Consider the following 26,970-nt stretch of genomic DNA (forward strand, 5'->3'; position numbering starts at 1 on the left):
GAACTGAGAGGCGGTTGCCCAGTCCAGTGGCCGATCCCCCACGCCACCCCACAGAGGCTCAGCGGCCCTATTCTGGAGGGACGTCTCCCACCTGGGGACCTCGCAGCCTGGAGGGGACCCTGTGGAGGGGCGAGAGTTCCTTGGGTGCTTGAGTGCCCCCAGGGTCCTTGATCTCCAGGAAGGCCCTGCTCACTGCTCTTTTAAGGGAGCCTCAGGGGAGTCTCAGACACCTCCAGTCGGTACCACACTTAGAAATGGGGGGCACTGGCGGCCGGGCGCGGTGGCTCACGCCTGTAATCCCAGCACTTTGGGAGGCTGAGACAGGCGGATCACGAGGTCAGGAGATCGAGACCATCCTGGCTAACACGGTGAAACCCTGTCTCTACTAAAATATACAAAAAACTAGCTGGGTGAGGTGGCGGGCGCCTGTAGTCCCAGCTACTCGGGAGGCTGAGACAGGAGAATGGTGTAAACCCAGGAGGCGGAGCTTGCAGTGAGCTGAGATCCGGCCACTGCACTCCAGCCCGGGCGACAGAGCGAGACTCCGTCTCAAAGAAAAAAAAAAGAAAAAAAAAAAAAGAAATGGGGGGCACTGGCATCCTAACCCAGGGACCGTTTGTGTCCCACCTGGGGTGCCAAAAACAATCAGAAAGAGAAAGAAAAGCAGGTGCCGTGGCTCATGCCTGTAATCCCAGCACTCTGAGAGGCCTAGGCAGAAGGATCACTTGAGGCCAGGGGCTGGAAACCAACCTGGGCCACATAGTGAGACCCCTGTCTCTATCGGAAAAAAAAAAAAATTCAGCTGGGCACAGTGGTCCCAGGTACTCAGGAGGCTGAGGCAGGAGGATCCCTTGAGCCTGGGCGGTCAAGGCTGCAGTGAGCCATGATCATGCCGGGGCACTCCAGCTTTGGCAACAGAGTGAGATCCTGTCTCAAAAGAAAAAAGAAAGAAGAAAGAAATAGAAGTGAGGCCGTGTGTGTCAGTGAGTGAGAAAGTCATGTTCTGGCTTGGGGCCGGCAGGGTGGGCCCCTGGGCAGTGCCTGGCCGGCCTCAGCCCACTCACCCCATCGAGTCAGGACGTGGGCCAGGGACACATAGATCTTGGAGAGGATGAGGATGAAGATGAGGTTCACTACAGACCCTGTGAGGCTGGCGATGCGAGAGGCCTGACAGGAGACAGGCAGTCAGAGCTGGATGAGGGGCTGCTCAGGGCCCCCCGAGGCAGGCGGCGGAGGCTCACCCAGGCTGCGAGGAGGGTGTTGCCCGACCTGGACACCGCAATGGCCATGATGGCGCGGTACAGGATGATAGACACGAGGCACATGACCACTACGGCCACCTGCAGGGGCAGGGAGGCCTGTGAGCCCCTTCACAGTGGCTTGGGCACCCCAGCACCCTCAGGCCATGGCCCCTGACAGCTCTCCTAGTCCACTGCTGGCCCCAGCACTGCCTCCTCTGGGAAGCCCCCTGCCTCCAGCCCTGGCTGTACTCCCAGGCGATGTCCTTCCTGATGGGTTGTTCAGGCAGAGGTGGGGTTAGGGTTAGAGGCTGGGCCACATCTGGGTGTCAAGGCAGCCACTGTGAGTGTTAGAGCCATCCCATCCCAGGAACTGGGGATTCCTGACATCTTGGCAGGGTGGGAGGGGGCCTATTAAGAAGCCCCTTTGGCTGGAAGGCAAGACAGGGTGCAGCGAATGGCCCTGCTGGGGTGCCTGCTTCTCTTTTCCTTGAAACCGACTCCCTTGCTTGAAAAATGACCCATGCCCACACCCACAGGGAGACCCTCCCAGGTCCTCTGTATGACTCTCAGCTGGGACCCCACAGCCAAGCCCTGGGCTCAGCCCCTCCCTGGAGCCTGGGCACATGGGAGCCTCTCTGCAGGGAGTGAGGGTCCTGTGCCCAGAGGAGGCATCTGGCCTCGGCACCACGTGGGATGGAGGACAAAAACCACCCCACGTGGTGCAGGAGGATGGAGACATGAGTGGAGGGCAGGGGACCGCGTACCATCACGACGATCACCACCGAGCCAGCCAGCATGCGGCGTGTGCGGCTCCTCTCGGGGAAGTAGGGCTCGTCCTCACCCGTGATGGGGTTCGGGGCTGTTGTGGGGGCTGAGGCGGCAAACTGGGGCCGAGGCCTCTCCTGGAAGGGAGCCGGTGCTCAGTGGTGGCCCTTGCTGGGTGTGACCGTGGTCCAGCGGGGGTGGCTCACCTCGATGTCCTCGTAGTCAGAGCAGTCCCAGCGGTATGCCAGCGTGGCACTCTTCCGCTTCCAGTACTCCAGGAGCAGCACGGCCCACAGTGCCATAAACAAGCTGAAGAAGACGGTGCCGCCGTGGTCGAACAGCCGGCCGGCCTGTGGCAGGGATGTGGCGTGTCCAGACTTGCTTGGGACTGGAGGCCCCTTGTTCCTTCCAGCATTCCTTCCTTCTGGAATGGGAATGTGCATCCCACGTACATCCCCCCACTGTGTGTTTTGTTTGTTTGTTTGAGACGGAGTCTGGCTCTGTCGCCCAGGCTGGAGTGCAGTGGTGCGATCTCAGCTCACTGCAAGCTCCGCCTCCCGGGTTCACACCATTCTCCTGCCTCAGCCTCCCAAGTAGCTGGGACTACAGGTGCCCACTACCACGCCCAGCTAACTTTTTGTATTTTTAGTAGAGACAGAGTTTCACCGTGTTAGCCAGGATGGTCTCGATCTTCTGACCTCATGATCCACCCGCCTCGGCCTCCCAGAGTGCTGGGATGACAGGCGTGAGCCACCGCGCCCAGCCCCCGACTGTGTTTTGGGAGCACAGACCCACAGAGGGAGAGGAATTTTGCTTCAGGACGGCCCACACCCAGGTCTCACCCACACCTGACTTTGAGGATGTGATTTGGGACTTTCTTTTTTTTTTTTTTTTTTTTTTTTGAGACGGAGTCTTGCTCTGTCGCCCAGGCTGGAGTGCAGTGGCCGGATCTCAGCTCACTGCAAGCTCCGCCTCCCGGGTTTACGCCATTCTCTCGCCTCAGCCTCCCGAGTAGCTGGGACTACAGGCGCCCGCCATCTCGCCCGGCTAATTTTTTGTATTTTTAGTAGAGACGGGGTTTCACCGTGTTAGCCAGGATGGTCTCGATCTCCTGACCTCGTGATCCACCCGTCTCGGCCTCCCAAAGTGCTGGGATTACAGGCTTGAGCCACCGCGCCCGGCCCGATTTGGGACTTTCTGAGCTGAAATTTTCATGGGATTTTGGACTAGAGTTAATGCTGTAAGAGGCTGAGACTTTGGAGGATGCTGAGATGAGGTGAATGTATTTTCCACATGGGATGGACATGAAGTTTTGGGAACCAGAGGATGAACTCTAGTGAGTTGAATTCTGGCCCCCAAAAGATAGGTTCGTTGGGAACCTCAGAATGTAATCTTATTTGAATAAGGGCCTTTGTAGATTAAGGATCTCCAGATGAGAGCACCCTGGACAAACCCTTACAAAAGGGGAGAAGAGGAACCAGCACGCAGACACAGAGGGGAAGGTCAGGTAGAGACGGAAGCGGAGATTGGAATGAGGGGGCCACAAGCCAGGGAGGACCAAGGCCCGCCAGCAGTATCAGAAGCCAGGAGAGAGGCCTGAGGTCGAATCCCCAGAAGTGGCCAATGCCAACACCTTGATTCTGGACTCCAGCCCCGGGTCTGTGAGAATGAGTCTCTGCTGTTTTAAGTCCCCATTTGTGGTCCTAGGAAACATCCAGGTGGATTCCCAGAAGTGAAATCAAAGGGCATCTGGCCCGTCAGTACTGCCAAGGGCTCTGGGTCCAGTGCACATGGGGTACAAGCGAGGCCGAGGTCCCTGGGAAGGTGGACAGACCTAGGAAGCATGCCAGGCAGGTGGGGGGACAGTGGGGCTCAGGGACTGCAGGAGCCTCCTGCCCAGGTCTCGTAAGCTGGGAATTCTGCTCAGAAGTCCAACCTTTTGGTTCTGCCTGTGCCCTGGCGGCTCCAGGGTTTGTCTGCCTTGGAGCCAAGGGCCAGGTGCCCCCAGAGTGCCAGAGCTAGAGTCCTGGCCTGGGGTGTCCTTGAGTGAGAAGCACTAACATGGGCCACTACTGAGTGCAGGCACTCTGCCAAGTGCCGGGAGGTGTGTGCCAGGCGTAACCCCAGTTCCAGGCGAGAGAACAAAGGTTAAGGAGCTCATGGAGCGTTCCGCCTTTACATGGTGACAAGCAGGACAGGGGCTAGTGCAGGCAGAGTCAGGACCAGGACCAGGGGAGCTGCCCTCCTCATCCCCCAACTCCCAAATCCCTTACCCACCCACCTCTTCTCATACCTGGGCCAGGGCACAGGCGCTAGAGAGCAGCCAGAAAGGGCAGTCGAGGCAAAGTGGGCACATCTCAAAGCTGTCCTTGCTGCCACACAGTTCCTGCCTTCAAGGCATGGAGTGGAGGGGTGGGAGTTAATGGGGGAGGGGGGCTGGTTGCTCCTCCCAGCCAGGTGCCTCCCTTGTCCTCTCTCTCCCCACCACTGCCTTTGCCAGACCCAGCATTTCTTTTTTTTCTTTTTGAGATAGAGTCTCGCTCTGTAGCCCAGGCTGGAGTGCAGTGGTGCGATCTCGACCTTGGCCTCACTGCAAGCTCCGCCTCCCGGGTTCACGCCATTTTCCTGCCTCAGCCTCCTGAGTAGCTGGGACTACAGGTGCCCGCCACCGCGCCCAGCTAATTTTTTGTATTTTTAGTAGAGATGGGGTTTCACTGTGGTCTCGATCTCCTGACCTCGTGATTCGCCCGCCTCGGCCTCCTAAAGTGCTGGGATTACAAGCGTGAGCCACCGCGCCCAGCCAGGCCCAGCATTTCTTAAGAAAATAGTTGTTTTAAAATATATGCCATGACAATGTCTGAGTTAAGTTTCTGAATTTCAGTTCCATGATAAACTAAAACAAAAGCCCATTTATTAATATTATAAGAAAGCTTACATTATTATAATAAATAAGAGTGCCAATAAAATTAGCATGGGAGCACTCCTGCCCATCTGTCAGCCTTGGAGCACTCCTGTCCATCTGTGTCAGCTTTGGAGCACTCCTGACCACCTGTCAGCCCAGGGGTGCTCCTGTCCACCTGTCAGTCTTGGAGCACTCCTGACCACCTGTCAGCCCAGGGCCTTCCTGTGCACCTGTCAGTCTTGGAACACTCCTGTCCACCTGTCAGCCCGGGAGTGCTCCTGTCCATCTGTCACCCTGGGAGCACTCCAGTCCACCTGCCAGCCTTTCAGCCATGTCCACAAGGCCCTCTGTGACACTCCTGAGGACAGGCATGTGCTCACCTCTCACCTCAATCACTTCAAGCACCAGCTGTCTGCACAGGGCCTCACACCTGGGGGTCCCCCATCCCACATCCCTCTGGAGGCCCAGCACCCGGCCTCAGAGCTGCGGAGAGGAAACACTCACGTGGGTATATCTGAGAACACCAGGAAGCAGCCCACCAGGAACACCAGTGTGCCCACCACCGCTGCTGGCAGGAGCCAGCCTGTGTAAAACCCTGTAGAGAGGATGGCAGGGCTCCACCATTAGGAACCCGGGCTTGGGGGCCCCAGGTAGGGGTCTACACAGCCATGCTTGTCCCCTAGGGACCACCCTTAGCCCAGCTTGGGGGCTGGGGCCCTATGTGAGGAAGCCAAGAGGTGCACAGGTCTCCCTGGCAGCTCTGGCATGGCCCCACCTTCTGGGCCTCTGCCCTAGACTCTGGACACCACACTGACCCCGACACCAGTGCTGCTGGGATTCCGGCCCACCAGGCTCTCCACCTCTGGATGCCCTCTCAGCCAGCTCACTCCAGCCAACCTGCCCAGGATGGACAGAGAAGTCCCTCCACATCCTGCTCACCACAGAAGTGTGGGCCCACCCATGTTCCAGCCCCAGGGAAACCACAGGTCATTCTGGGTGCCTCCCTCCCCACCACCCAACCCCCACCCTGGCCCCTGCCTCATCTGACCACAGCCACAATCCCTCAGTTACCCCAGGCCCTCAGCATGTACCCCGACTGCCTCCCATAGGCCCCAATCCTGGGCCTGGTGTCCTGTCTCCTGCCTATCTCTGCTGGCCAGAGTGACTGCTATGAAATGCAAGTCTGCCTGGAGCCCAGATGCAGCCCTGGCCCTGCTTGCCCCTGCAGCCCTCAGCCTGGCCATACTGTCCCAGGGTTGCTGCTGCAGGCCCTGAGATGGCCGGGTGAGTCCTGGCACACAGGAGCTGTGCCTCCACCCCAATGCTGTACCCCAACTGCCCTTCCATGCCTGCCGGCCCCACCCACTGCCCTGGCTGGCTACATTGTCTGGGTCCACTGTGGGGCTGTGTGTGGTGATGAGAAAGGACTTTGGAAGTTCTGGGGCACAGAATGAAGGGGCTGGGGCCGACCCAGGATGGGGAAGGGAGGGTGCCAAGAGCTGAGTGGGGTGAGGGCAGCCAGGACCCAGGAGGAACGGCTCTGGGGTTACCTGGGGCAGATGGGCATCTGGAAGGTGCTGGCCTGCTTGGAGATGAGAGGCTTGGCCTGGACCCAGGCAGGGGTGACCTCCCTGGGATGGAAGTTTCTGGGGAGGCCCCAGGGCCTCATGGGCCAGTGACAGTCAGGGAGGGAGTCAGGAGAGACCCCCACCAGCAGAAGGGGTTCTCAGCACTGCTACTGGGGCATTAGGAGGCCAGGGCCCAGCGTCATCATGGCACCCAGTTAGAGTGACTAGGTTTGGGGAGAGCCAGGAGGGCAGCCCGGCGGGAGTCAGCCAGGCGAGGCCAAGAGCTGTGCCCCCTGTCCAAGCCCGCACGCACGCCGCCCTCCGGGGGCATGGACTGGCAAATTGTTACAACCTGAGACCAAGCTGGGGGAGCCCAGGTGGTCTGGGGGGAAGCTGGGGGGACTCACCGAGCCAGGCGAAGTAGAGGGCCACCTTCTCTCCAAAGTACCTGCGCACGTGGTCCAGGGGCTGGTACTTGTTCCACTTGCCCCAGTGCGCCCAGTGCTGGAAAAGGACTTGGCGCTGGTTGAGGTGCGGAGCCGGTGGGCCCTCTGGGGGCAACTTGAAGGGGCCCTGGGGGCGAGAGGACTGTGGGCAGAAGACTCCCCCTGCTTATCCCACTGGGCACTGCTGTAGGTGCGGGGACTTCAGTGTGGGACATGGGCAGATGAGGCCCAGGAGTTTGGGATTGCTCCATGAAGCAAAAATAGAGTAATGTGGAGGGGTAGGTACAGGGTGGTCCAGGAGGACCTCTCCAAGGAGGGGACATGTGTGGTGAGGCCTCTCTGACTCCTGGGCTGTGAGGGTTCAGGGCAGGGAAGGGCCTGGAGAGGCCACCCTGGGAGAAGCCAGTGGCCTTGGTCCAGGGCCCAGCACCTTCTCTGGGTTGGAGATTCCCCAGGCTGGTGTCCTGTGCTGTGCGTCCTGGGCCCTGGCTGGTAGAAGGAGCCGCCCCATTGAGGTGGGACACCTGGCATTTCCACACCCACTTTTTCATTTAACCTCCATGACGGCATTGGGGCAGGACTGGCCCCCTGGCCACACAGCAGTGGGCTCAGGCCTGACCAGGCCCCGGATGCCCTGGCTGCCTGCGAGGCCCCTGCCCTGCTTGACCAAGGGGTAAGGCTCGGGCGGCAGGGGGTAAATGGCCTCCTGCTCCCCACGGTGGCTGTTTTCTCAGGGATGATGGTAAGGCTGACAGGAATAGGTGCAGCGGCAGCTGCCCCGGTCAGTGCCCACTTTGGCATTGCCTCAGTTTCCCCAGCTTCTGGAGGGGGTAAGAGACCTCACTGTGTTTCCCAGCAAGAGAAGCTACCCAGAGAGATGGAGCCATAGCATCCAGAGCCCAGGGACTGGCCTATTCCCGTGTTAGGCACCACAGTGTGGGCTGCAGTCCACGCAGAGCTGGACCTGAGGCCCTGGACAGGCCACGGGATGGCCTGGTCACATCACCACGTGTGTGCGTTTAGTGTTCTGACTCCTGGGTGGTCACGCCGCCTGACTGTGCCTGCCCCACACCCGCCTCCCTGGGGGCCAACAGGACCCAAGGGGACTCATCCCCCATACCCAGGCTGGAGCCCCCAGTCCCCGAACTCACATCGTGCAGGGGGAAGGCAGCGCTGAGGACACCCTCTGCCAGCAGCTGGTGGATCCCAAGCAGGTTTTTTTTCTCGTGGCCATACGGGGTCTTGGCCAGGATCTCAAACAGCTGCAGGGGGTGTGGAGGATGGTGCGGGTCACCGATCACGTAATAGCAGCACAGGGATGTCCTAGCTAGCCTGTCTTCAGGCCAAGGCCACGGACGGCCTCTCTTAGCCTTCTGGTGACAATAGCGATCTGATGGATCGCTATTTGTGTCACCACCTCACATGCAGGATGCCCCTGCGCCAGGGTGGCCTCATTCTCCCGCTCTGCAGGCTCGGAGGCCTTGACCAGCGCCACAGGCATGTGGGGGTTGAGTCTGCACCCAAAGCTCGGCCCCTGCCTGGCCATGCACAGCCCACTCTGAACCCGCACCCTGGGTGACGGTGAACACAGCAGCCTGGGAGTCAGCTGTGTCCGGGGTGTGCCCTGCCCCTACCTGTGCCCTGCCCCCTACCTGGGCAGCCCACCCTGGGTGATGGCAAACACAGCAGCCTGGTAGTCAGCTGTGTCCAGGGTGTGCCTTGCCCCTACCTGGGCAGCCCACATGACTGTGTGCCCCGTGGTGGTCTGCAGGGCCTCTCCTGGGTAGGCCTGGACTGGCCCTTCCCTGCCTGCAGGCCTCAGGAGCAGGCCTCCTGCCAGGGTGCCTTGGGCCTGCCCCACCTGGTGCCGCCCATCCTTGGACGATGCTGCAGGGCGGGTCTGCTCCCAGCCAGCAGGACCCACCCTGCCTGGGGCTAGTCTCGGCTGTCCCACATGTCCATAAATATAATATCTATTTTGAGCCCTGGGGTCCCAGAGGGGAACTGGGCCCTTCCCCACCCCTCCCCTATCCCAGACCATGGCCTGCCCTGTGTTTCGAGCTGAGGTCAGCCTCTACAGTTTCCAAAGCCTCCAGGACCAGGCCTCAGGCCTCTGAGCTCAAGCGGGCCTTTCTGTGTCCATGGAGGCTGAGGGCTGGCAGGATCCTCAGAGCCAGGTCAGGGTTTGGGGCCCGCAGCAGGGACCCCCACTCACAATTTGGTGCCTCTTGGTGCTTGTGAAGAAGGTATCCTGGTTGTCACTCCCGAGGAAGCTGTGGGCATGTGAACGGTGCAGAAGGTTTGGGGCCCAGGTGCTGGTGCACACGCAGGAGCACAGGCCTGCAGACACAGCCCTCGCCCCAGGAGAAGCAGCTGGCTCCCTGGCAGGTCAGTGGCTCCCGATTTTGCCTTTCACATCCCCGGGAACAGGCCACAGGAGGCCCCCAGATACCCAGAACCCCTCACCACACACAGGGTGGGGGGAAGCCAACTGTGGTGGGGCACAGGCAGGGCGGTGCAGAGAGGGCCAGGCTGGCCAGGGAGGCCCATCCCGTGTGCCGCCCTGAAGCTCCGGCATGGGGCTGAGGGTGCGCGTGGGCAGTGTGGACAGTGACTGGGCAGGGGTCCTCCCTGGGAAACCAGAATCTTGGGAAGCCATGGGTGGGGCAACACGGAGTGAGACTGAATTTCCCACCAGCCCCAAAAGGAGGCACCCCGTGTGGCAGAAAGGCTGCCTTCAGCAGTGGTCCCCGACAGCGGTCCCTGCCACTTCTGGACTCCCCCAGTCTACAGGCCTGGTGCCATAGTGCGACTGGCTTTGCCCGGTAGTAATGTGTGTGGACGACACACGAGTCGTTTCCAGGAGGGAGTCAGTGTGGGCAGGACCGGTCCCTGTTTTCTACCTAGGCAGTTGGGGAGGCTGTGATGAGACAGAGCCTCCATCACCCAGGCCCTGAGAGACCGTGGTGAGCAGGTGCCGCACTGACCCACCACACGTGTGCCTGAGCAGGAACTGGACCTTGCGTGTCTAGCCACTGGGCCTTGAGGGGTATCTGTCCTGTAGCACAACCGCCCTAGCCTGGCCGATGCAGCCGGTCTGGAAACGCAGACACGTGACAAGCATGCCCACCTGGCCTGATTCCCTGCCGAAAACTCGAGGTGAGGGGAGTCCTGGGGAAGGACCAAGTTCCGCTCACTCATTCACCGACTCCCATTCACTCCTGTTCTTTCCTCTGACTGGCAGGGCCCCCGCCTTACCGTGGCAGCTTGTTCACTCTGAACTGGCAGGAGTAGTACTCGGGGGGCACGTCTGGCACAACCTCCAGCAGGACATTGGGGATGCCCAGCCATGCCAGCAGCTCGGCCGACCAGTTGGAGGCCTGGTTGGGTAACTCCTGGAAGGAAACGTCAGTGGCTCCTCCCACTGCTGAGAGGAGGGCAAACGCCCCACGTGGGAGTGGAGGTTGTGCAAGTTTGCAAATTGGGCAGTGGGCAAAGGGGCTCCAGCAGAGGGAAGGAGCGCAGTAGACCCTGGGAGGGCCCAGGAGAACCCCTTCCCTTCTCAGGGCCTCAGGCTCCGAGGCCACTTAGCTTGTCAGTTTGTAGCCCAGAGCCCCTCAAGTGTAAAAGGGATGGGAACTGGTGAATAGCGTGTCTCTGCCACCCGCAGCAGTGAGGGTCAGGCCAGCCAGTACGGTGGGTGGCGGACCCACGTCCAGGCCCAAGATGGTCCAGGTCCCTGAGGTCACCTGGAGGCAGCCTTCTCCACCCCACGTCCACAGGCTGGGCCCTCAGCAGGTGGCCTGGTGGGGGTCTGGGCCTGGAGGGGTCAGCTCAGTGCGCACACACTGTTCACCCAACCCCATCACCCGTGAGCCCACCATGGGGGATGCCACCACCTGCCCTGTTTGCCCGGTGATGTTTCTTGGGGTCTGGTGTTGGGGTGGGTAAGAGGAGCCCTCCCAAGGCTGTCGGCATTGGCAGCTGGATGCAGTGTTTGGGGACCAGTCACCAGTAACCCTGGCTGGGGGGACCTCCAGGCCCACCCTGTCCCCATGCCTCCCGCGTACCTCCAAGGGCAGCTTCAGGCGCAGGTCTTCGGCGTAGTAGCAGAGCACAGCCCAGGAGGCGCTGAGGAGGGCGTAGTGCACTGTGGTGTTCCCGTCCTGGACGGCATGCTGCAGGCACCCAGGGCTCCGTGAGAGCCTGAGGGTGCACGTGTGTGTCTATTTGCACTCTTAGGAAAACACTGGCATTTCTGTAGCCATGGTAACACCTGACTTTGAATCTCCTATTTGATACATGACACCTGCTCCCGTGGACACGCCTCTGAAAGCTAACCAGGCCTCGACAGCCCCGTTGGGGAGCCGGCCCCAGCAACAGATTCGCTGCAGACGGCAAGCTGTTGGGGCTGGCATCACCTGCAGCCTCCCCTAAGGCTAAGGAGAGCCTCGCCCTGCTGGCCAGACCACGCTGACCCACGCCCGCCTCTGGGCTTGAGGGGCAGCACCTCCAGCTTTTGGTTTTCAACAATGAACAGTCGCCTCACCTTTGATCAGTCACCAGGTGTACATGCACGTTGTGCACAGACACGTTTCCGTGTGTGTGTGTACATATGGGTGGGCACTACTGTCTATGTTCACATGTGCACGTGTGTGCCAACATGTGACAGGCGCTCCTGGAGCCCGGGGTGGGTTGAGACAGGGATCTTCAGTCCAGTGGACAAGTGTCTCCTCTGAGTGTGAAACCCGTCAGTCCAGTGGCCCTCAGCACTCACAGCCATCTGGGGTTCCCCAAGTGCCCAAGCCCCGGCCCCAGCTTGGGCGAAATGGAACAGAGTCAAGGGCAGACCTGGGCCCCCGGCTGGCTGTGATGTGCGCTGAGAGCTGAGAATTGTCCTGGAGACCGAAGACCAGGCACACTTTGGGCAACGTGCTGGAGCCACCGGCGTCCCCTGCAGTGGTCTCCACTGCCCTCAACGAAAGGGCAAACCTGCCCAAGTCTGGATGGTGACCTTGGAAACTCATGGGACCACAGCACCCAAGCAGCTCTGTCCATAATAAAAGCAGGTGTCTTTCACCTCCACCTCCCACTGAAGCAGATCCAGACTCAGGAGTGGGGGGCCGTTAGCTCTGTGGGCTCCATGTGCCAACACCTGAGAAGGCCCTGGAAGGAAGCCAGGGAGAGCGGGGCCGGCAGCATGGGGTCGGGGGATGTGGCAAGTGGGGGCTGTTCCCTGTGTGTTCTGGACAAGGAGTAGGAAACGTGGGAATGAGAAGGCGGGTGAGGGAAGAAAGGCACCGAAGGTGGAGGGGAGTCGGATGCAGGACTAACTCAGTCCACAGCAGGTTAAAACCAACCAGGACACCATCATGACCACGAGAGCCAGCCAGGACTGGGGAAAGATGTCTGTCACACACGCCACCAGCAATGGCTAAGTAGGCAGAACAGACAACAAGCTCCTGAGCCTTAATAAGAAAAAGGCAGGTGAGGCCGGGCGTAGTGGCTCATGCCTGTGATCCCAGCACTTTGGGAGGCTGAGACAGGCAGATCCCTTGAGGTTCATGACCAGCCTGGCCAACATGGGGTAACCCCATCTCTACTAAAAATACAAAAATTAGCCAGGTATGGTGGTGCACGCCTGTAATCCCAGCTACTCAGGAGGCTGAGGCAGGAGAATCACTTGAACCCAGGAGAGAAAGGTTGCAGTGAGCCGAGATCGCACCACTGCTCTCCAGCCTGGGTGACAGAGTCAGACCCTGTCTCAAAAAAAAAAAAAAAAAAAAAAAAAAAAAAAAAAAGGCAGGTGACTTGGGAGGCTAAGGCAGGCAGACTGCTTGAGCCCAGGAGTTCCAGACCAGCTAGGACCACAAGTGAGACCTCATCTCTACAAAAAATACAAAAACTTTGCCGGGCACGGCGGTGTGGGCCTGTAGTCCCAGCTCCTCAGGAGGCTGACCTGGGAGATGGCTTGAGCCTTGGGCCTCAGGAGATTGAGGCTGCCGTGAGCCGTGACTGCACCACTGCACTCCAGCCAGGGCAACAGAACAAGACCCTGTCTCATTAGGCCGGGCGCGGTGGCTCACGCCCATAATCCCAGCACTTTGGGAGGCCGAGGCAGGTGGATCACAAAGTCAGGAGTTTGAGACCAGCCTGGCCAACATGGTGAAACCTTGTCTCTACTAAAAATACAAATATTGGCCGGGCGCGGTGGCTCAAGCCTGTAATCCCAGCACTTTGGGAGGCCGAGACGGGCGGATCACGAGGTCAGGAGATGGAGACTATCCTGGCTAACACGGTGAAACTCCGTCTCTACTAAAAAATACAAAAAACTAGCCGGGCGAGGTGGCGGGCGCCTATAGTCCCAGCTATTCGGGAGGCTAAGGCAGGAGAATGGCGTGAACCGGGGAGGCGGAGTTTGCAGTGAGCTGAGATCCGGCCCCTGCACTCCAGCCTGGGCGACAGAGCCAGACTCCGTCTCAAAAAAAAAAAAAAAAAAAATACAAATATTAGCCAGGCATGGTGGCAGGTGCCTTGTAGTTCCAGGTACTTGGGAGGCAGAGGCAAGAGAATTGCTTGAACCCGGGAGGCGGAGGTTGCAGTGAGCCGAGATCGCACCACTGCACTCCAGCCTGGGCAACAGAGCAAGACTCTGTCTCAAAACAAAAAACAAACAACAAAAAAAACCTCTGTCTCAAGAAAAAAAAAGAAAAAGGCAAGTGACCCAATAGAAACAAGAGCAAAAGACACAAAAAGGCAATTCACATTATTGGAAACATAAATGGACCATAAACGTGAAAAATGCTCAACCGGCAGCACTGTTCACAATAGCAAAGACATGGAGTCAGCCTCAGTGCCCGTCAGTGGTGGGCTGGATAAAGAAATGTGGTACGTATGTACCATGGAATACTATGCAGCCATAAAAAAGGACAAGATCGGCCGGGCGCGGTGGCTCAAGCCTGTAATCCCAGCACTTTGGGAGGCCGAGACGGGTGGATCACGAGGTCAGGAGATCGAGACCATCCTGGCTAACACGGTGAAACCCCGTCTCTACTAAAAAAATACAAAAAATTAGCCGGGCGAGATGGCGGGCGCCTGTAGTCCCAGCTACTCGGGAGGCTGAGGCAGGAGAATGGCGTAAACCCGGGAGGCGGAGCTTGCAGTGAGCCGAGATCGCGCCACTGCACTCCAGCCTGGGTGACAGAGCGAGACTCCGTCTCAAAAAAAAAAAAAAAAAAAAAAAAAAAAAAAGGACAAGATCTTGTCCTTTACAGGAATGTGGATGGAGCTAGAGGCTATTATCCTTAGCAAACTAATGCAAGAACAGAAAACAAAATACTGTGTATTCTCACTTAGAAGTGGGAGCTCAACGATGAGAAGTTATGAACACAAAGCGACCAACAGACACTGGGGCTTCCTTGAGGGAGGAGGGAGAGGAGCAGAAAAAATGACTATTGTGTGCTAAGCTTAGTACCTGGGTGATGAAATCATCTGTACAACAAACCCCGTGACATGAGTTTACCAATATAACAGACCTGCACATGTGCCCCCGAACCTAAAGTAAAAGTTAAACAAAAATCTCAACTTCTTTAAGAAGCAGGGAAAATGCAAATTAAAACCTGGTTGAGGCCAGGTGCGGTGGCTCACGCCTGTAATCCCAGCACTTTGGGAAGCCGGGGTGGGCGGATCACCTGAGGTGAGGAGTTCAAGACCAGCCTGGCCAATATGGCGAAACCCCATCTCTACTAAAAATACAAAAATTAGCTGGGCGTCGTGGCGCACGCCTGTAATCCCAGGTACTCGAGAAGCTGAGGTAAAAGAATATCTTGAACCCGGGAGGTGGAGGCTGCAGTGAGCCGAGGTCTCGCCATTGCACTCCAGCCTGGGAAACAGAGCAAGGCTCTCTCTCAAAAACAAACAAGCACACAAGCACACAAACCATGGTGAGCCACAACCACATCCCAACTGATGGGTAAAACTTTAAAAGTCTGCGGTACCAAGTGTTGAGAAGTTACAAAGCAAGGGACCTCAGGTCACTGCTGATGGTGGAAGCGGGGCCACCAATGGGGAGTGGTGTGGCCATCCATCTGCACATGCCTCAGCCTGGCACCCCTACTCCCAGGAGAAGTTCCTGCCCACAGGCAGAGGGATACACAACGTGTGTGCGCGCACACACAAATGAATTTACAGTAGCTGATTTTCATAATCGTCCCAGACTGGGAACGAGTCAAATGCCCATTCTCACAGCATCCATAAGCAAAGACTGGAATTCACACGCACAGCTGCCTGCGGCAAGGCCAGGGCGGGGCCCGGGGCAGCAGTCATCAACCACACGGGCGGGTCTCACCGCAGGAATGACCCCGCACATGATTCAGCTCTGCCAATCTCAGACAAAGCCAGGCTGTATTGCTTGATGATGTCAAACTGGCACTAAAATGGTAAAGAAACCCTGAGTGTGATGAACATAAAACTCAAGATTGATTACTCTGTGGAGAGGGAGAGGACAGGTGACAGCACAGCCTGCTCCTAGGGATAGAGGAAGCTGGTCAGAGGAGGGCGGAGAAGGGGCCGCGTGGACAGACCTGGCAATGAGCGGGGAACACAGCAGGGTGAGAGCTGGGCTCTGCACCCCAATCCCTAGCTGCCCCAAGCCCTGCCTGTGCACGCCTGTGCCCACACACCCAGCATCCTCTTGCCTAGTTCCTGTTTCTCACGCTCCCTGGACCTGTTGCTTAAATGATTCTAAGTGGTACCTCCCATTATCACTGAAAACAAACACGTGAAAGGACTTTTTAAGCTGTTAATTCTGTAAGCACACTGAGAGTCATAAACACAAATGACATGCCTACACAAAAGCTTTAATGCTGGAGGTGGGACACATGAATGGCAAAGGTAGTGTCAGAGTTTTCAGGTGACCCTGAGGGCTCCGGCCTCTACGAGAGAGCTGAGTGTGCCAGGAGGGATCAACGTTTACCCCGGCCTCTGGACAGCAGCTCCCTAGCCACAGGGAGGAGCTCATGGTGGGTGGCAGGGGGCGGGGGGGGGGGCTGATCTGCTCTGGAGTTCTGGACACCATGCCCTCAGGCTTCATGCGGCAAGGTCATGGGTCACGGAGTGGATGCAGGGCCTTGGGCCTTGCCTACGACCGCCTCCACGTACCTGGTCTACACGCAGCCCAGCCGCACGAAGATTATCCAGAAAAGTCTCCCGCCAGGTCCTGTGCATGTCTGTTCTGTCCCGGGAGGCACTGTTCTGCTGCCAGTCTAGCTTCAGGTCCTCCTCCCAAACAAGGACAAAGTCTGCTGGGAACCAACAGGGACAGAGGCGGGAGCCTGGCTACGTGGCAGTGGCCGGCCCGGCACTGCCAGTATCCTAGCCAGGATGCAAGGGAGAGCCAGGCACTTGGACACTCGGGGCCGGTTCCTTCCCGGTCCCCTCTCATCCCAGCCAGGGCTGGGAGGACTCAGGGAGCACTTCCAGGTTCCAGGAAAGCCCTGCATTGGCCTGAGTGGGGAACGGAGGCCTGGAGAGGGGTTGGGTGTGGCCCTCTGAGATCCCTGCAGGGTAAGTCCCAAACTCCTAAAGGGGTCTTTAAGGACTTCAGGTGCAAGGCAGTGTCAGACTTCCCTTCCTGCCACAGAGAATCATCAGCGCTGGAGAAAGTTTCTGAAGCCCCTGATTTTCTGGCATGAGACAGCGATGGATGCTGGGCTCAGGCCCTCGAGAGAAGAGGAGCATGTGAGGTGAGCCTTCCCTTCCTTTCTTCCTGGGAGCATTTCCCAAACCACAGGGAGCGCAATAGAGCTCAAGCAGAGGCGTTGGTGGGCGAAGCGAATGGGCATCCGAATTAGGTGCTGCTAAGGGGGCTGGAGCTTGGGAAGAAGACGGAGCCAGCGGCTCTGTGAGAAAGTCCCCCAGGCCCTTGGAGCACCACGCTATTCACACACAGAGGCAGCTGCTGGAGGCCAATGGCTGACAAAGATTCCAGAGGATACACAGGGCTGGGGAATCTGAGCTCCAGCTGGAACACCCTGGTCATCCAGCAGAGACTCGCAGGCCACAACCAAGGAGTAAGGACGATGGAGTCCCCCCTTCTCTGCAGGGGATACATTCCAAGACCCCAGTGGATGCCTGAAACTGTGCAGAGTACCAAACCTGTATGCACTGTCTTTCCCTATACCTACCTATAATATGCACATACCTATGATAACCTTCCTACAGTGAAGGTTAATTTATGAATTAGGTAAAGTAAAAGATGAAAATAACTAATAATAAAATAGAATTATAACAGAATACTGTAGTAAAAGTTATGTGAATGTGGGCATTCTGTCTCTCTCTTTTTTAATATCTTATCGTGGCTGGACTTGGTGGCTCACGCCTGTAATCCCAACACTTTGGGAGGCTGAGGCAGCTGGATCACCTGAGGTCAGCAATTCAAGACCAGCCTGGCCAACATGGCGAAACCGTGTCTCTACTAAAAATAGAAAAATCAGCCAGGCGTGGTGGCAGGTGCTTGTAATCCCAGCTATTCAGGGGGTGGCAGGGGGAGGGGGTGAGGGGGGGCAGGTGAGGCAGGAGAATCACTTGAACCTGGGAGGTGCAGGTTGCAGTGAGCCAAGATCACACCACGGCACTCCAGCGTGGGTGACAAAGTGAGACTCCATCGCCAAAAAAAGAAAAAAAAAAGAGGCCAGGCGTGGTGGGTCACGCCTGTAATCTCAGCACTTTGGGAGGCTGAGGTGGGCAGATCACAAGGTCAGGAGATGGAGAACATCCTGGCTAACACAGTGAAACCCCGTCTCTACTAAAAATACAAAACAAAATTAGCCGGACATGGCAGCGGGCACCTGCAGTCCCAGCTACTTGGGAGGCTGAGGCAGGAGAATGGCGTGAACCCGGAGGTGGAGCTTGCAGTGAGCTGAGAACATGCCACTGCACTCCAGCCTGGGCAAGAGAGCGAGACTCCATCTAAAAAAAAAAAAAAGGGTAATAAGTAATTTCTATATACCTATGACACACAGGCAGTGAAATTTTCCAAGTAATGCTATTTGGAATACATCTACTGAAAGATAGGAAAGATCTCATAAAAGCAGCGAAAAAGAAATTAAAGGCCAGGTGCTGTGGCTCATGCCTGTAATCCCAGCACTTGGGGAGGCCAAGGCGGGAAGATCACCTTCGCAGGAGTTTGCGAAGTCAGCCTGATCAACTTGAAGAAACCACGTCTCTACTAAAAATACAAAATTAGCTGGGCATGGTGGCAGGTGGTTGTAATCCCAGCTACTCAGGAGGCTGAGGCCAGAGATCACTTGAACTGGGAGGTGCAGGTTGCAGTGAGCCAAGATCACACCACGGCACTCCAGCGTGGGTGACAAAGTGAGACTCCATCGCCAAAAAAAGAAAAAAAAAAGAGGCCAGGCGTGGTGGGTCACGCCTGTAATCTCAGCACTTTGGGAGGCTGAGGTGGGCAGATCACAAGGTCAGGAGATGGAGAACATCCTGGCTAACACAGTGAAACCCCGTCTCTACTAAAAATACAAAACAAAATTAGCCGGACATGGCAGCGGGCACCTGCAGTCCCAGCTACTTGGGAGGCTGAGGCAGGAGAATGGCGTGAACCCGGGAGGTGGAGCTTGCAGTGAGCTGAGAACATGCCACTGCACTCCAGCCTGGGCAAGAGAGCGAGACTCCATCTAAAAAAAAAAAAAAGGGTAATAAGTAATTTCTATATACCTATGACACACAGGCAGTGAAATTTTCCAAGTAATGCTATTTGGAATACATCTACTGAAAGATAGGAAAGATCTCATAAAAGCAGCGAAAAAGAAATTAAAGGCCAGGTGCTGTGGCTCATGCCTGTAATCCCAGCACTTGGGGAGGCCAAGGCGGGAAGATCACCTTCGCAGGAGTTTGCGAAGTCAGCCTGATCAACTTGAAGAAACCACGTCTCTACTAAAAATACAAAATTAGCTGGGCATGGTGGCAGGTGGTTGTAATCCCAGCTACTCAGGAGGCTGAGGCCAGAGATCACTTGAACCTGGGAGGCAGAGGTTGCAGTGAGCCGAGATCGCGCTCCTGCACTCCAGCCTGGGCAACAAGAGCGGAACTCTGTCTCAAAAAAAAAAAAAAAAAAAAAAAGAAAAGAAAAGAAAGAAAGAAAAAAAGGAAAAATAAAGAAAAAGAAATTAAAGTAGACCTAAATAAATGGAGGAAAAATACCATATTCATGGAGTGAAAGACTCACTTTCTAAATATGGGAAATAATACATCAGGCATACCTTAATCCCTTTGAAACAAAACAGAACACACAAAACTGACAAAACGTTAACAATACCAGGCCAAATGAATTTGAAGACACAAAGCATGATTATGGGTAGACAATTTTCTAGGCACAATTAATACTGATAAAAAGCATGATTTTCTCAGAGGATAGAATATATTCTACCTTTATATGAGAGTTTAAAATGATTGTATCTTGGGAGGTGCCAGTCTTGGAATGAAGGGTGGGGAGCTTCTGGAAGCAGGAGATGTGGTCTGAGGGCCTGGTGGGGTTGGGAGGGAGGGATGGGCCCGTGGCCACGCATGCAGCTGTGAGGATGACTTAAGCCTCACACACAGAGGGGGTATGTGGAGGATTCTGAGAAAATAAGGGCTGTCTACGTTTTAAAAAAAACCATCTTAGGCTGGGCGTGGTGGCTCACGCTTATAATCCCAGCACTTTGGGAGGTCGAGACAGGTGGATCACCTGAGGTCAGGAGTTCAAGACACCTCCCTGACCAAAATGGCGAAACCCCGTCTCTATTAAAAATACAAAAATTAGCCAGGTGTGGTGGTGCGCACCTGTAGTCCCAGCTACTCAGGAGGCTGAGGCAGGAGAATCGCTTGAACCCAGGAGGTGGAGCTTGCAGAGAGCCGAGATCGCACCACTGCACTCCAGCCTGGGTGACAGAGTGAGACTCGGTCTCAAAAAAACAAAAACGTAAATGAAAACAAACAAACCAAACCCAAGCAAACAAAACACATCTTAACCACATTTAACTATCCAGGTCATTGGTACTAAGGACACTGACATTCTTCTGCGCCATCACCACCATCCATCTCCACTGAACCCCCACACCCATGAAGCACCAACTCCCGCCCCCCCTCCCCAGCCCCCGGCACCCACCAGTCTACCTTCTCTATGAATTTGACTCTCTGGGGACCTCATATAAGTGGAATCACATCTGTCCTTTTGCGACTGGCTGATTTCACGTAGCGTAATGTCCTCAAGGCTCATCCCCATTGCAGCCTGTGTCAGAATTTCCTGCCTTTTTATGGCTGAATAAATCCATTGGATTTAAGTACCACATTTTGCTTACCTAGTCATCTGTAGGTGGACAGGTGGATGGCTTCCACCTTGATATGGGCTGAACTAAGTTTCCCCAAAATTTATACATCAAAAGCCCCACCCCACAGTCCTCAGAATGAAACTGTATTTGGAGATTAGGTCCTTAAAGACCCATAATGGCTATTAGGGTGGGCCCTAATCCATGACAACTGGTGTCCTTGTAAGAGGAAGAGACCCCGGGGGTGTGAGGACACAGGGAGAAGGCGAGTCTGCAAAGCCAAAGAGAGGCCTCCAAGCCACCAGCCCTGCCTCACCCTCACCTCGGACTTCAGCCCCCAGAGTGTGAGAAAAGAACGTTCTGCCATCGAAGCCCCGCAGGTTGTGGTACTTTTTTTTTCTTGGAGATGGAGTTTCGCTCTTGTTGCCCAGGCTGGAGCACAATGGTGCGACCTCGGCTCACTGCGACCTCCGCCTCTTGGGTTCAAGCGATTCTCCTGCCTCAGCCTCCCAAGTAGCTAGGATTACAGGTATGTACCACCACGCCTGGCTAATTTTGTAGTTTTAGTAGAGACAGGGTTTCTCCATGTTGATAGGGCTGGTCTCAAACTCCCGATCTCAGGTGATCCACCTGCCTCGGCCTTCCAAAGTGCTGGGATTACAGGCGTGAGCCCTGTGCCTGGCACAGGCTGTGGTACTTCTTAGGACAGTCCCGGCAGACGAATGCACGCCTTCCAGCTACAGTGAATGATGCTACGGCTGCACAGGTATCTCCCCGGGGCCCACATCCCATGCTTGTGGGTGCTCATCCAGGGAGGATGTGGTGGCTCTTGTGGGAACTCTGTGCTGAATTCTCTGAGGAACTGCTTTTTTCCTTAGTTTTCTAGTTGCACCATTTTACACTCCCTCCAGCAACGCACAAGTGAGCCAGTTTCTGCTCATCCTCATCAACACTTCTGATTTTTTTTTTTTTTTGACGGAGTCTCGCTCTGTTGCCCAGGCTGGAGTGCAGTGGCACCATCTCGGCTCACTGCAAGCTCTGCCTCCTGGGTTCATGCCATTCTCCCACCTCAGCCTCCCGAGTTGCTGGGACTAAAGGCACACGCCACCACACCCAGCTAATTTTTTGTATTTTTAGTAGAGACGGGGTTTCACTGTGTTAGCCAGGATGGTCTCGATCTCCTGATCTCATGATCCACCCGCCTGGGCCTCCCAAAGTTCTGGGATTACAGGCATGAGTCACTGCACCTGGACGATTTTTTTTAAGTAGTAGCCATCCTGGTGGGAGGAGGTTAGGGTCTCTCTGGCCCTGAGGGGACAGCAGGGTGGGTGGGGTGGGTGCTGGGAGCCCGGGTGGTGCTGGTGCAATCCCCTGGGAGTCGGTGGTAGCTCCAGGCAGACAGAGGCAGTGGGTTGGGGGTGGATCAAAGAGATTTTGAAGGTACAAAAGGGGTGGAGTGCAAGAGATAAGAGTCAGAAATGACCCGCATTTCGGCTGAGCAGCTGGAGGATGGTAGAGGGGACGGGAGCAGGAGGGAGGGGGCCGCCCTGTCTGCTCTCCAGAGCCCTCCTGGCCCCACCCCATCAGCAGGGAGCCCCCTTTCCTGCTGTTCTTCCTGCTGTGGTTTGCTCACCCCGAGGCCCTCACCCCAGTGCCCCATCCCCAGGCAACTGGCCCCAAAGCGGCCTGGTTACTGAGGAGGCCACCCCCCGCCTGCTGCCCCTAGGGACACCCCAGTGGTGTCCCCACCCTCAGGACCAACACGGGTGTGGTACAGATGCTGGGAGGGGCTTACCAATCCGGGGCTTGGCAGGGCTCCCAGCTCCAGCTCTGCAGGCGGCCGCTTGCTGTCCACCTGGCTGGAAGGCACGGAGGATGGAGGAGCATATCAGCATTTGCCCACGATGGCTACTCCCACCCACCCCACCCTGCAGCCATCCTCGCCTCCAACCTGTCCCTGCCCTGCCCCAGAACACTCAGGACCACAGAAGAATGTGCAGCGGGTGGGTAGGGGTGGAAGTCGGGGGGGGGTGGGGTGGGTAGGGGTGGAGGTCAGAGGGTGAAGCCCCAGGATGCACAGGTGAGAGGAGCAGCAGGCAGGGCCAGAGGGCACCACCAGCCCTGGGCCTCCAGCCAGTTCCCCTCCTCCTCAGACCAGGCCCATGGCAAGGGTCAGGTTGGCGGGAAGCATGGCCAGGACCAGGGGTGCCTGCCCTGCTGGCCTCCAGGGGCAGAGGGGAGCTAGACTGCTCCCAAAGTGGCCCTGAGGACAGAGGTGGCCATGGCAACCGAGAGTGTCTAGATGCTCGAAGTGAGAGGCCCTGCGCCCTCCCCGGAGGCTCATCTCCGCTGTGCTTGGAGCAGCAGGAAGGGGCCCCATGTCCACCTGCAGGCTGCTGGGGCAGATGTGTGGCCCAGGAGAACCAGGAAGAGGGCCCTCCACAGCCAGGGCCACCTGCATGGCCTTGAAGGCCCGGGACTCAGCCTCTCCCCACAGGCTCACAGCGTCTCCATGGCCTCCAGTGACGAGGTGGAGCCCTACAGATGGACCTGGGTGCTGCTGTGGCCCTGCACTGACTGGGACTGGCCCCACAGGGAGGGCCCTGCCCTGGTCTTGCCTTTGCCTGGCCGAGCCCCCCTTACTCTCCTGGCTCCTATCTGAACACCAGTGGGTTCTGCTCAGTTCTCCGCAGTCAGGCCGGGCCAGGCGGGCGGTGATCTGACTGTGTGTGTTGAGGACAGGGTGGTGAGGGCTTGGGGGTTGCCAGGGGATGCAGGGGAAACACGGTGATACCTATCCACCCCCAAAGGCTCTGGGCCCAGGGTGGGGACACAGACCCAGGCAGCGGAGGACCTCCCAAGTCGCACCACGGTCTCCTGGGCGCTGTGTTACCTCCGAGGTGTGGGCTGTGCTCCCGTAAGGGCCCCTCTTCTCTGCCTCAGGGGGGCTCACATCGATCAGGACGGTGCTGTCCTCTTCCTGGGCCCGCCACCGCAGCATCCTGCTTCTGCACCCACCAAGGCTGGGTGAGGACAGGGGTCAGAGAGGAGATGCGTGAGACCCACTCCTGGAGCCTCTACACTGCCTGCTGTGAGCTCACTTTACAGACTTGACTCAGAGTAGAATGGGGCCATGCAGGCCCGGCAGACTCTCCAGGCCATGAGCACACGGAGAACCTCCTAGCCAGTCGCTAGTTCCAGGAAGAAACCGGTGAGTGGAGGGAGTGTCTGGCAGGCCTGGCACAGCAGGTGTCTGTCCGTCTGTCCATCCAGTGAGTGCCCGTCTCCCCCAGCCCTGAATACCGTCCACTCTGCCTGGGTACTCAGTGGAGCCTCAGAAGGCCCAGAAAGGTGGGCCTGGAGTACAGACAACCCTCCCTCTCTTATCTGTAGGGTGGAGCCATGTGAGCCAGGGACAGGCAACCCCTCAAGTCGCCTGCCTTCGCTCATGGCCTGAGGACCCAAAGCCAGGACCCCTAGGCCCTGAGCTCCCCAGCAACGTGGGCCTGATGGAGCCCGGCCTCACTCCTCTTGGGGGTCCCAGCTTCCTCCCGCACCTTAGCCCCAGGGGTCTCTCTCTGTGGGAGGACAGGTGCTGTGGCTCCCAGTCTTGGGCTGGCAAAACGGGGCCAAGAGCATGACATCTGTGGCCCTGGAAGGAGGGGTTTCAAGCTGGGGCTGGCGTTTTGAGCTGCGATAGTGACCAGAGGGTGTGACTGTGGAGGCACCACAGGAGGTCGGAGGGGGTGACCTTCTAGTCCTACCCTTCACTTCTGATTAGCAGAGGCCCAGATAGACAGAGACTGAGCCCAGACCACCTGCGCCTGCCTGCCCCTGAAGCCCAAGCCAGGTCTCAGTGTTAGGACTCAGCCCCGGCCCCAGGCTGGGAGCCTCACTACGGACCGAGGGGCGTTCCTGGAGGAAAGTCCCCGAGGAGTTTCGGCCACCCACCAGCCCCCCGTGCCCCCCATCCCGCTGTGGTGGGCAGGCGGGCCCCTCCTCAGACCTCTCTGAAGAAAGAATGGGGGATGCCCCCACCCCAACAAAGGGACCTGCTCCATGGGGGAGTCCCTGGGCAGGCAGGAAACCAACCCTGGGTGTGCCCTGTCCAGAGCTGCACTGAGCGTGTGTCCCTCCTTGTGCCCCAAGGGGCTCTGGAGACCAGGGCGGGCCCTGGCACTGCCTCCCCACAGGCCAGGGTGTGTGAAGGTCCTGGTGGGCTGGGGTGCTGCCCTGCCTCCCTAGAGTCCAGCGCTCCACCTTCTCCCTGTGGCCCGCACGTCTAGGCTGGGTCCCCACCTGGCACAGTGGCTTCCAGAAGAGGCCTCGGAGGTCAGAGCCCACCTCTCAGCGTGAGCCTGGTCTTGGCAGTAGAGTTCAGGCACTACTACGGGACAGAGGGTGGGGAGGGGCGGCCCTTGGAGCCCCGCCCAGGCAGTGGCAGCCACTCGCATGCCCTCTCCTTGCCTGCAAGTGGGCCGGGAAGCAGGCAGGGGAGGGGCCCAGCACAGCTGGCCAGGGAAAGGCTTCCCGGCTCCTGGAGCAGGATCTATCTTTGTTTAAAAAGGGGGTGTGGAGCTCAGAGCTGCAAACAGAGGCAGCCCACTCGGCTGGGCTTTCACACACTCGCATGCAAATGCTGCCACCCTCCTGGGATCCTTATTTGCTTAGAGATTTCAGGGCTGGCATCAGCTGCTGTAACTGCTGCCTTGGAGGGTCACAGGGAGGTGGGATTCCGCAGAACAGCCACAGGTGCCACCTCTGCTGCAAGCCCCGCCAGGCAGCCTAGCAAGCTGTCTTTACATGGAGGGAAACTGAGGCTCCTTGAGGTTATGTAGCATGTGCTGAGTGGTGGGCCAGCGTTTCGTCTGGGGGCTGGGGAGACTGGTAGACCCAGGTCACAGTGCTGGCTCTGCTGATACCTGAGGGGTGACCTCAGGCACATCCCATGCTTAGGGCCCCATCTGCAAAAGGACAGCAGGGGTCCTAGCCGTCCTCCATCCTCTCCTTCTCCTTCCCCTCCTCCTCCTATCCTTTCTCCCCACTCCCTCTCCTATCATGTCTCCCCCCACTCCTCCTCCTTCTCCACCTATCCTTTCTCCCCACTCTCCCTCCTCCTATCGTTTCTCCCCCCTCCTCCCCCACCCACTTCTCCCTCTCCTCTTCCTTCTCCTCCTATCCTTTCTCCCCGCTCCTCCTCTCCCCCTCTCCCTCCCTCTCCCCCTTTCCTCCTTGGTGCCGGGCAGGGTCTGAGAACCTGCCACTCATGCTCCCCGCCCTCCCCGCACAACTCCACTGGGGAGCCCCAAGCTCAGCTTGCTGTTCCAGATGCCCCCTTCCTCCTGTGGAAATCCCTCCAGGCCGACCCTCATCCTGGCTGCAGCTCTCCCCTATACCTATACCCCTCTGTGCTTGGCACCTCCCAGGGAGCCCTGTTCTTGGACCCGTGTTGTGCCTTGGAACAGTGGGAAGGCCCTGCAGGCCGGATTCTCTGTCAGGACCAGCAGAGCCTGGGCGGAGGGACCTTGGGGCTCCGGGCCTCAGGGCATCTGCATGAGAGGTCTCTGCTGTGGCCCAGCTCGGCCTGAAGGCATCTGAGATGGATCCCTGGACAAGGACTGGACTGGAGAAGTGCTCCAGAAAGCAGGAAAGGAGTCGGGAGGCAGGAGGGGAGGGAGGATGAGCGGGGCACCATCTCCCCAAGTCCTGTGGAGGGCGGCCTCTGCCTGCCATGGGCACTCTGCAGGGGAGGCAAGGCTCAGGGTCTCCTCACCTGGGTGCAACTGTGGGCTCTTCCTCTGCTCAGTCACTGGCCGAGGACCCTCCCAGGAAGATGTGCCACCTCCCAGGAGCTCCTGGCTCTCTGCTCTTGGTGACAAAATAGCTCTGGTGGCCTCAGGGCTGTCTACTCAAGAGCTTCAGGACCGGCTGCTGGAGGTGACCACACCCCAGTGGGAGCCCTCTGAGGGGCGTGTGCACGCACAGCAGCTAACGGGGCTCGGCCCTGGGAGTATCTTTCCATTTGTACTTCACACCATTCTGTTTGGGTGGGTGGTTTTTCAAGCTGTGTTACTTTTGAAGGAAAGGAAGGAAGGGAGGGAGGCAGAAAAGCCGCGACAACCAGCACAGGGGGCTCGCCGGGTTCCAAGCAGTGGAAGAGCCCAGGCCCAGAATCTGCTGCATCATCTTTCTTTGGCTGTAACTTTTCATACCAATTTTTTACGGACATATTTAGGGGTGTAGTTAGTGGAGGTGGACGTAGTGGTGGTCAAGAGCCCGCACTCAAGTTCAGCGCTCCTTCTGAGGCTGGAGGCACGTGCAGGGCTCCCTCTGCGAGGACCCTGGCACTGCACCCCGGCCACATGTGAGCCCTGCTGGATGGACAGCGGCTGGGTCGCAGGGGACGGATTCTTGGATGCCTGCACTGCCCGCTTTCTAACCTTCCTGTCTGCAGGAGCAGCCAGCACCTCAGCTGCCTGTGAACGGCGGCTCCACACAGGCCACTGGCTCTGGTATCTGAGTTGCCCACTCCGGCCCTTGGCCTGCGTTTCCGTTAGGATTCCCGTCTCCTTTATTTGATGTGTGGGAGTTCTAAATAGTAAGCCTTGCCAATTTTAAAGGCCGCAAACACCTTCTCTTAATCTACTGTTGCCATTATTCATGCATTATTATTTTTGTTCTATGTAAAATTTTATGTAAACAACCCATCAAAATCTTGTCTTACAG

General features: G+C 57.5%; 1 protein-coding gene across 8 annotated transcripts in view; it reads right to left on the bottom strand.

The window, feature by feature from the left end:
- The window catches only part of ANO7 (anoctamin 7), a 44,336-nt gene extending 19,541 nt beyond the window's left edge, over positions 1-24,795 (bottom strand). For 5 of the 8 annotated variants that reach the window (XR_004441472.1, XR_004441471.1, XM_033229501.1 and 2 more), the window contains exons 1-15: positions 24,544-24,620; positions 23,138-23,252; positions 22,040-22,103; positions 16,082-16,224; positions 10,993-11,100; positions 10,181-10,317; positions 9,138-9,195; positions 8,074-8,184; positions 6,884-7,049; positions 5,413-5,503; positions 4,300-4,396; positions 2,213-2,356; positions 2,006-2,143; positions 1,242-1,340; positions 1,065-1,167 (exon numbers count right to left, since the gene is read on the bottom strand). Coding sequence is in view for 6 of the 8 variants with exons in the window: in XM_033229501.1 (XP_033085392.1) it covers positions 1,065-1,167; positions 1,242-1,340; positions 2,006-2,143; positions 2,213-2,356; positions 4,300-4,396; positions 5,413-5,503; positions 6,884-7,049; positions 8,074-8,184; positions 9,138-9,195; positions 10,181-10,317; positions 10,993-11,100; positions 16,082-16,224; positions 22,040-22,103; positions 23,138-23,245 (1,567 nt within the window). In the remaining 2 variants the exon portion in view is untranslated. Of the gene's footprint in view, positions 1-1,064; positions 1,168-1,241; positions 1,341-2,005; positions 2,144-2,212; positions 2,357-4,299; positions 4,397-5,412; positions 5,504-6,883; positions 7,050-8,073; positions 8,185-9,137; positions 9,196-10,180; positions 10,318-10,992; positions 11,101-15,761; positions 16,225-22,039; positions 22,104-23,137; positions 23,253-24,543 lie in introns of those variants that run through there. The other 3 variants (XM_033229497.1, XM_033229498.1, XM_033229503.1) reach the window with 3 other exon arrangements.
- Between the last annotated feature and the right edge of the window lie 2,175 nt (positions 24,796-26,970).

The sequence above is a fragment of the Trachypithecus francoisi genome, unplaced genomic scaffold (genome assembly GCF_009764315.1).
Source record: "Trachypithecus francoisi isolate TF-2019V2 unplaced genomic scaffold, Tfra_2.0 Lachesis_group13, whole genome shotgun sequence".
NCBI lineage: Eukaryota > Metazoa > Chordata > Mammalia > Primates > Cercopithecidae > Trachypithecus > Trachypithecus francoisi.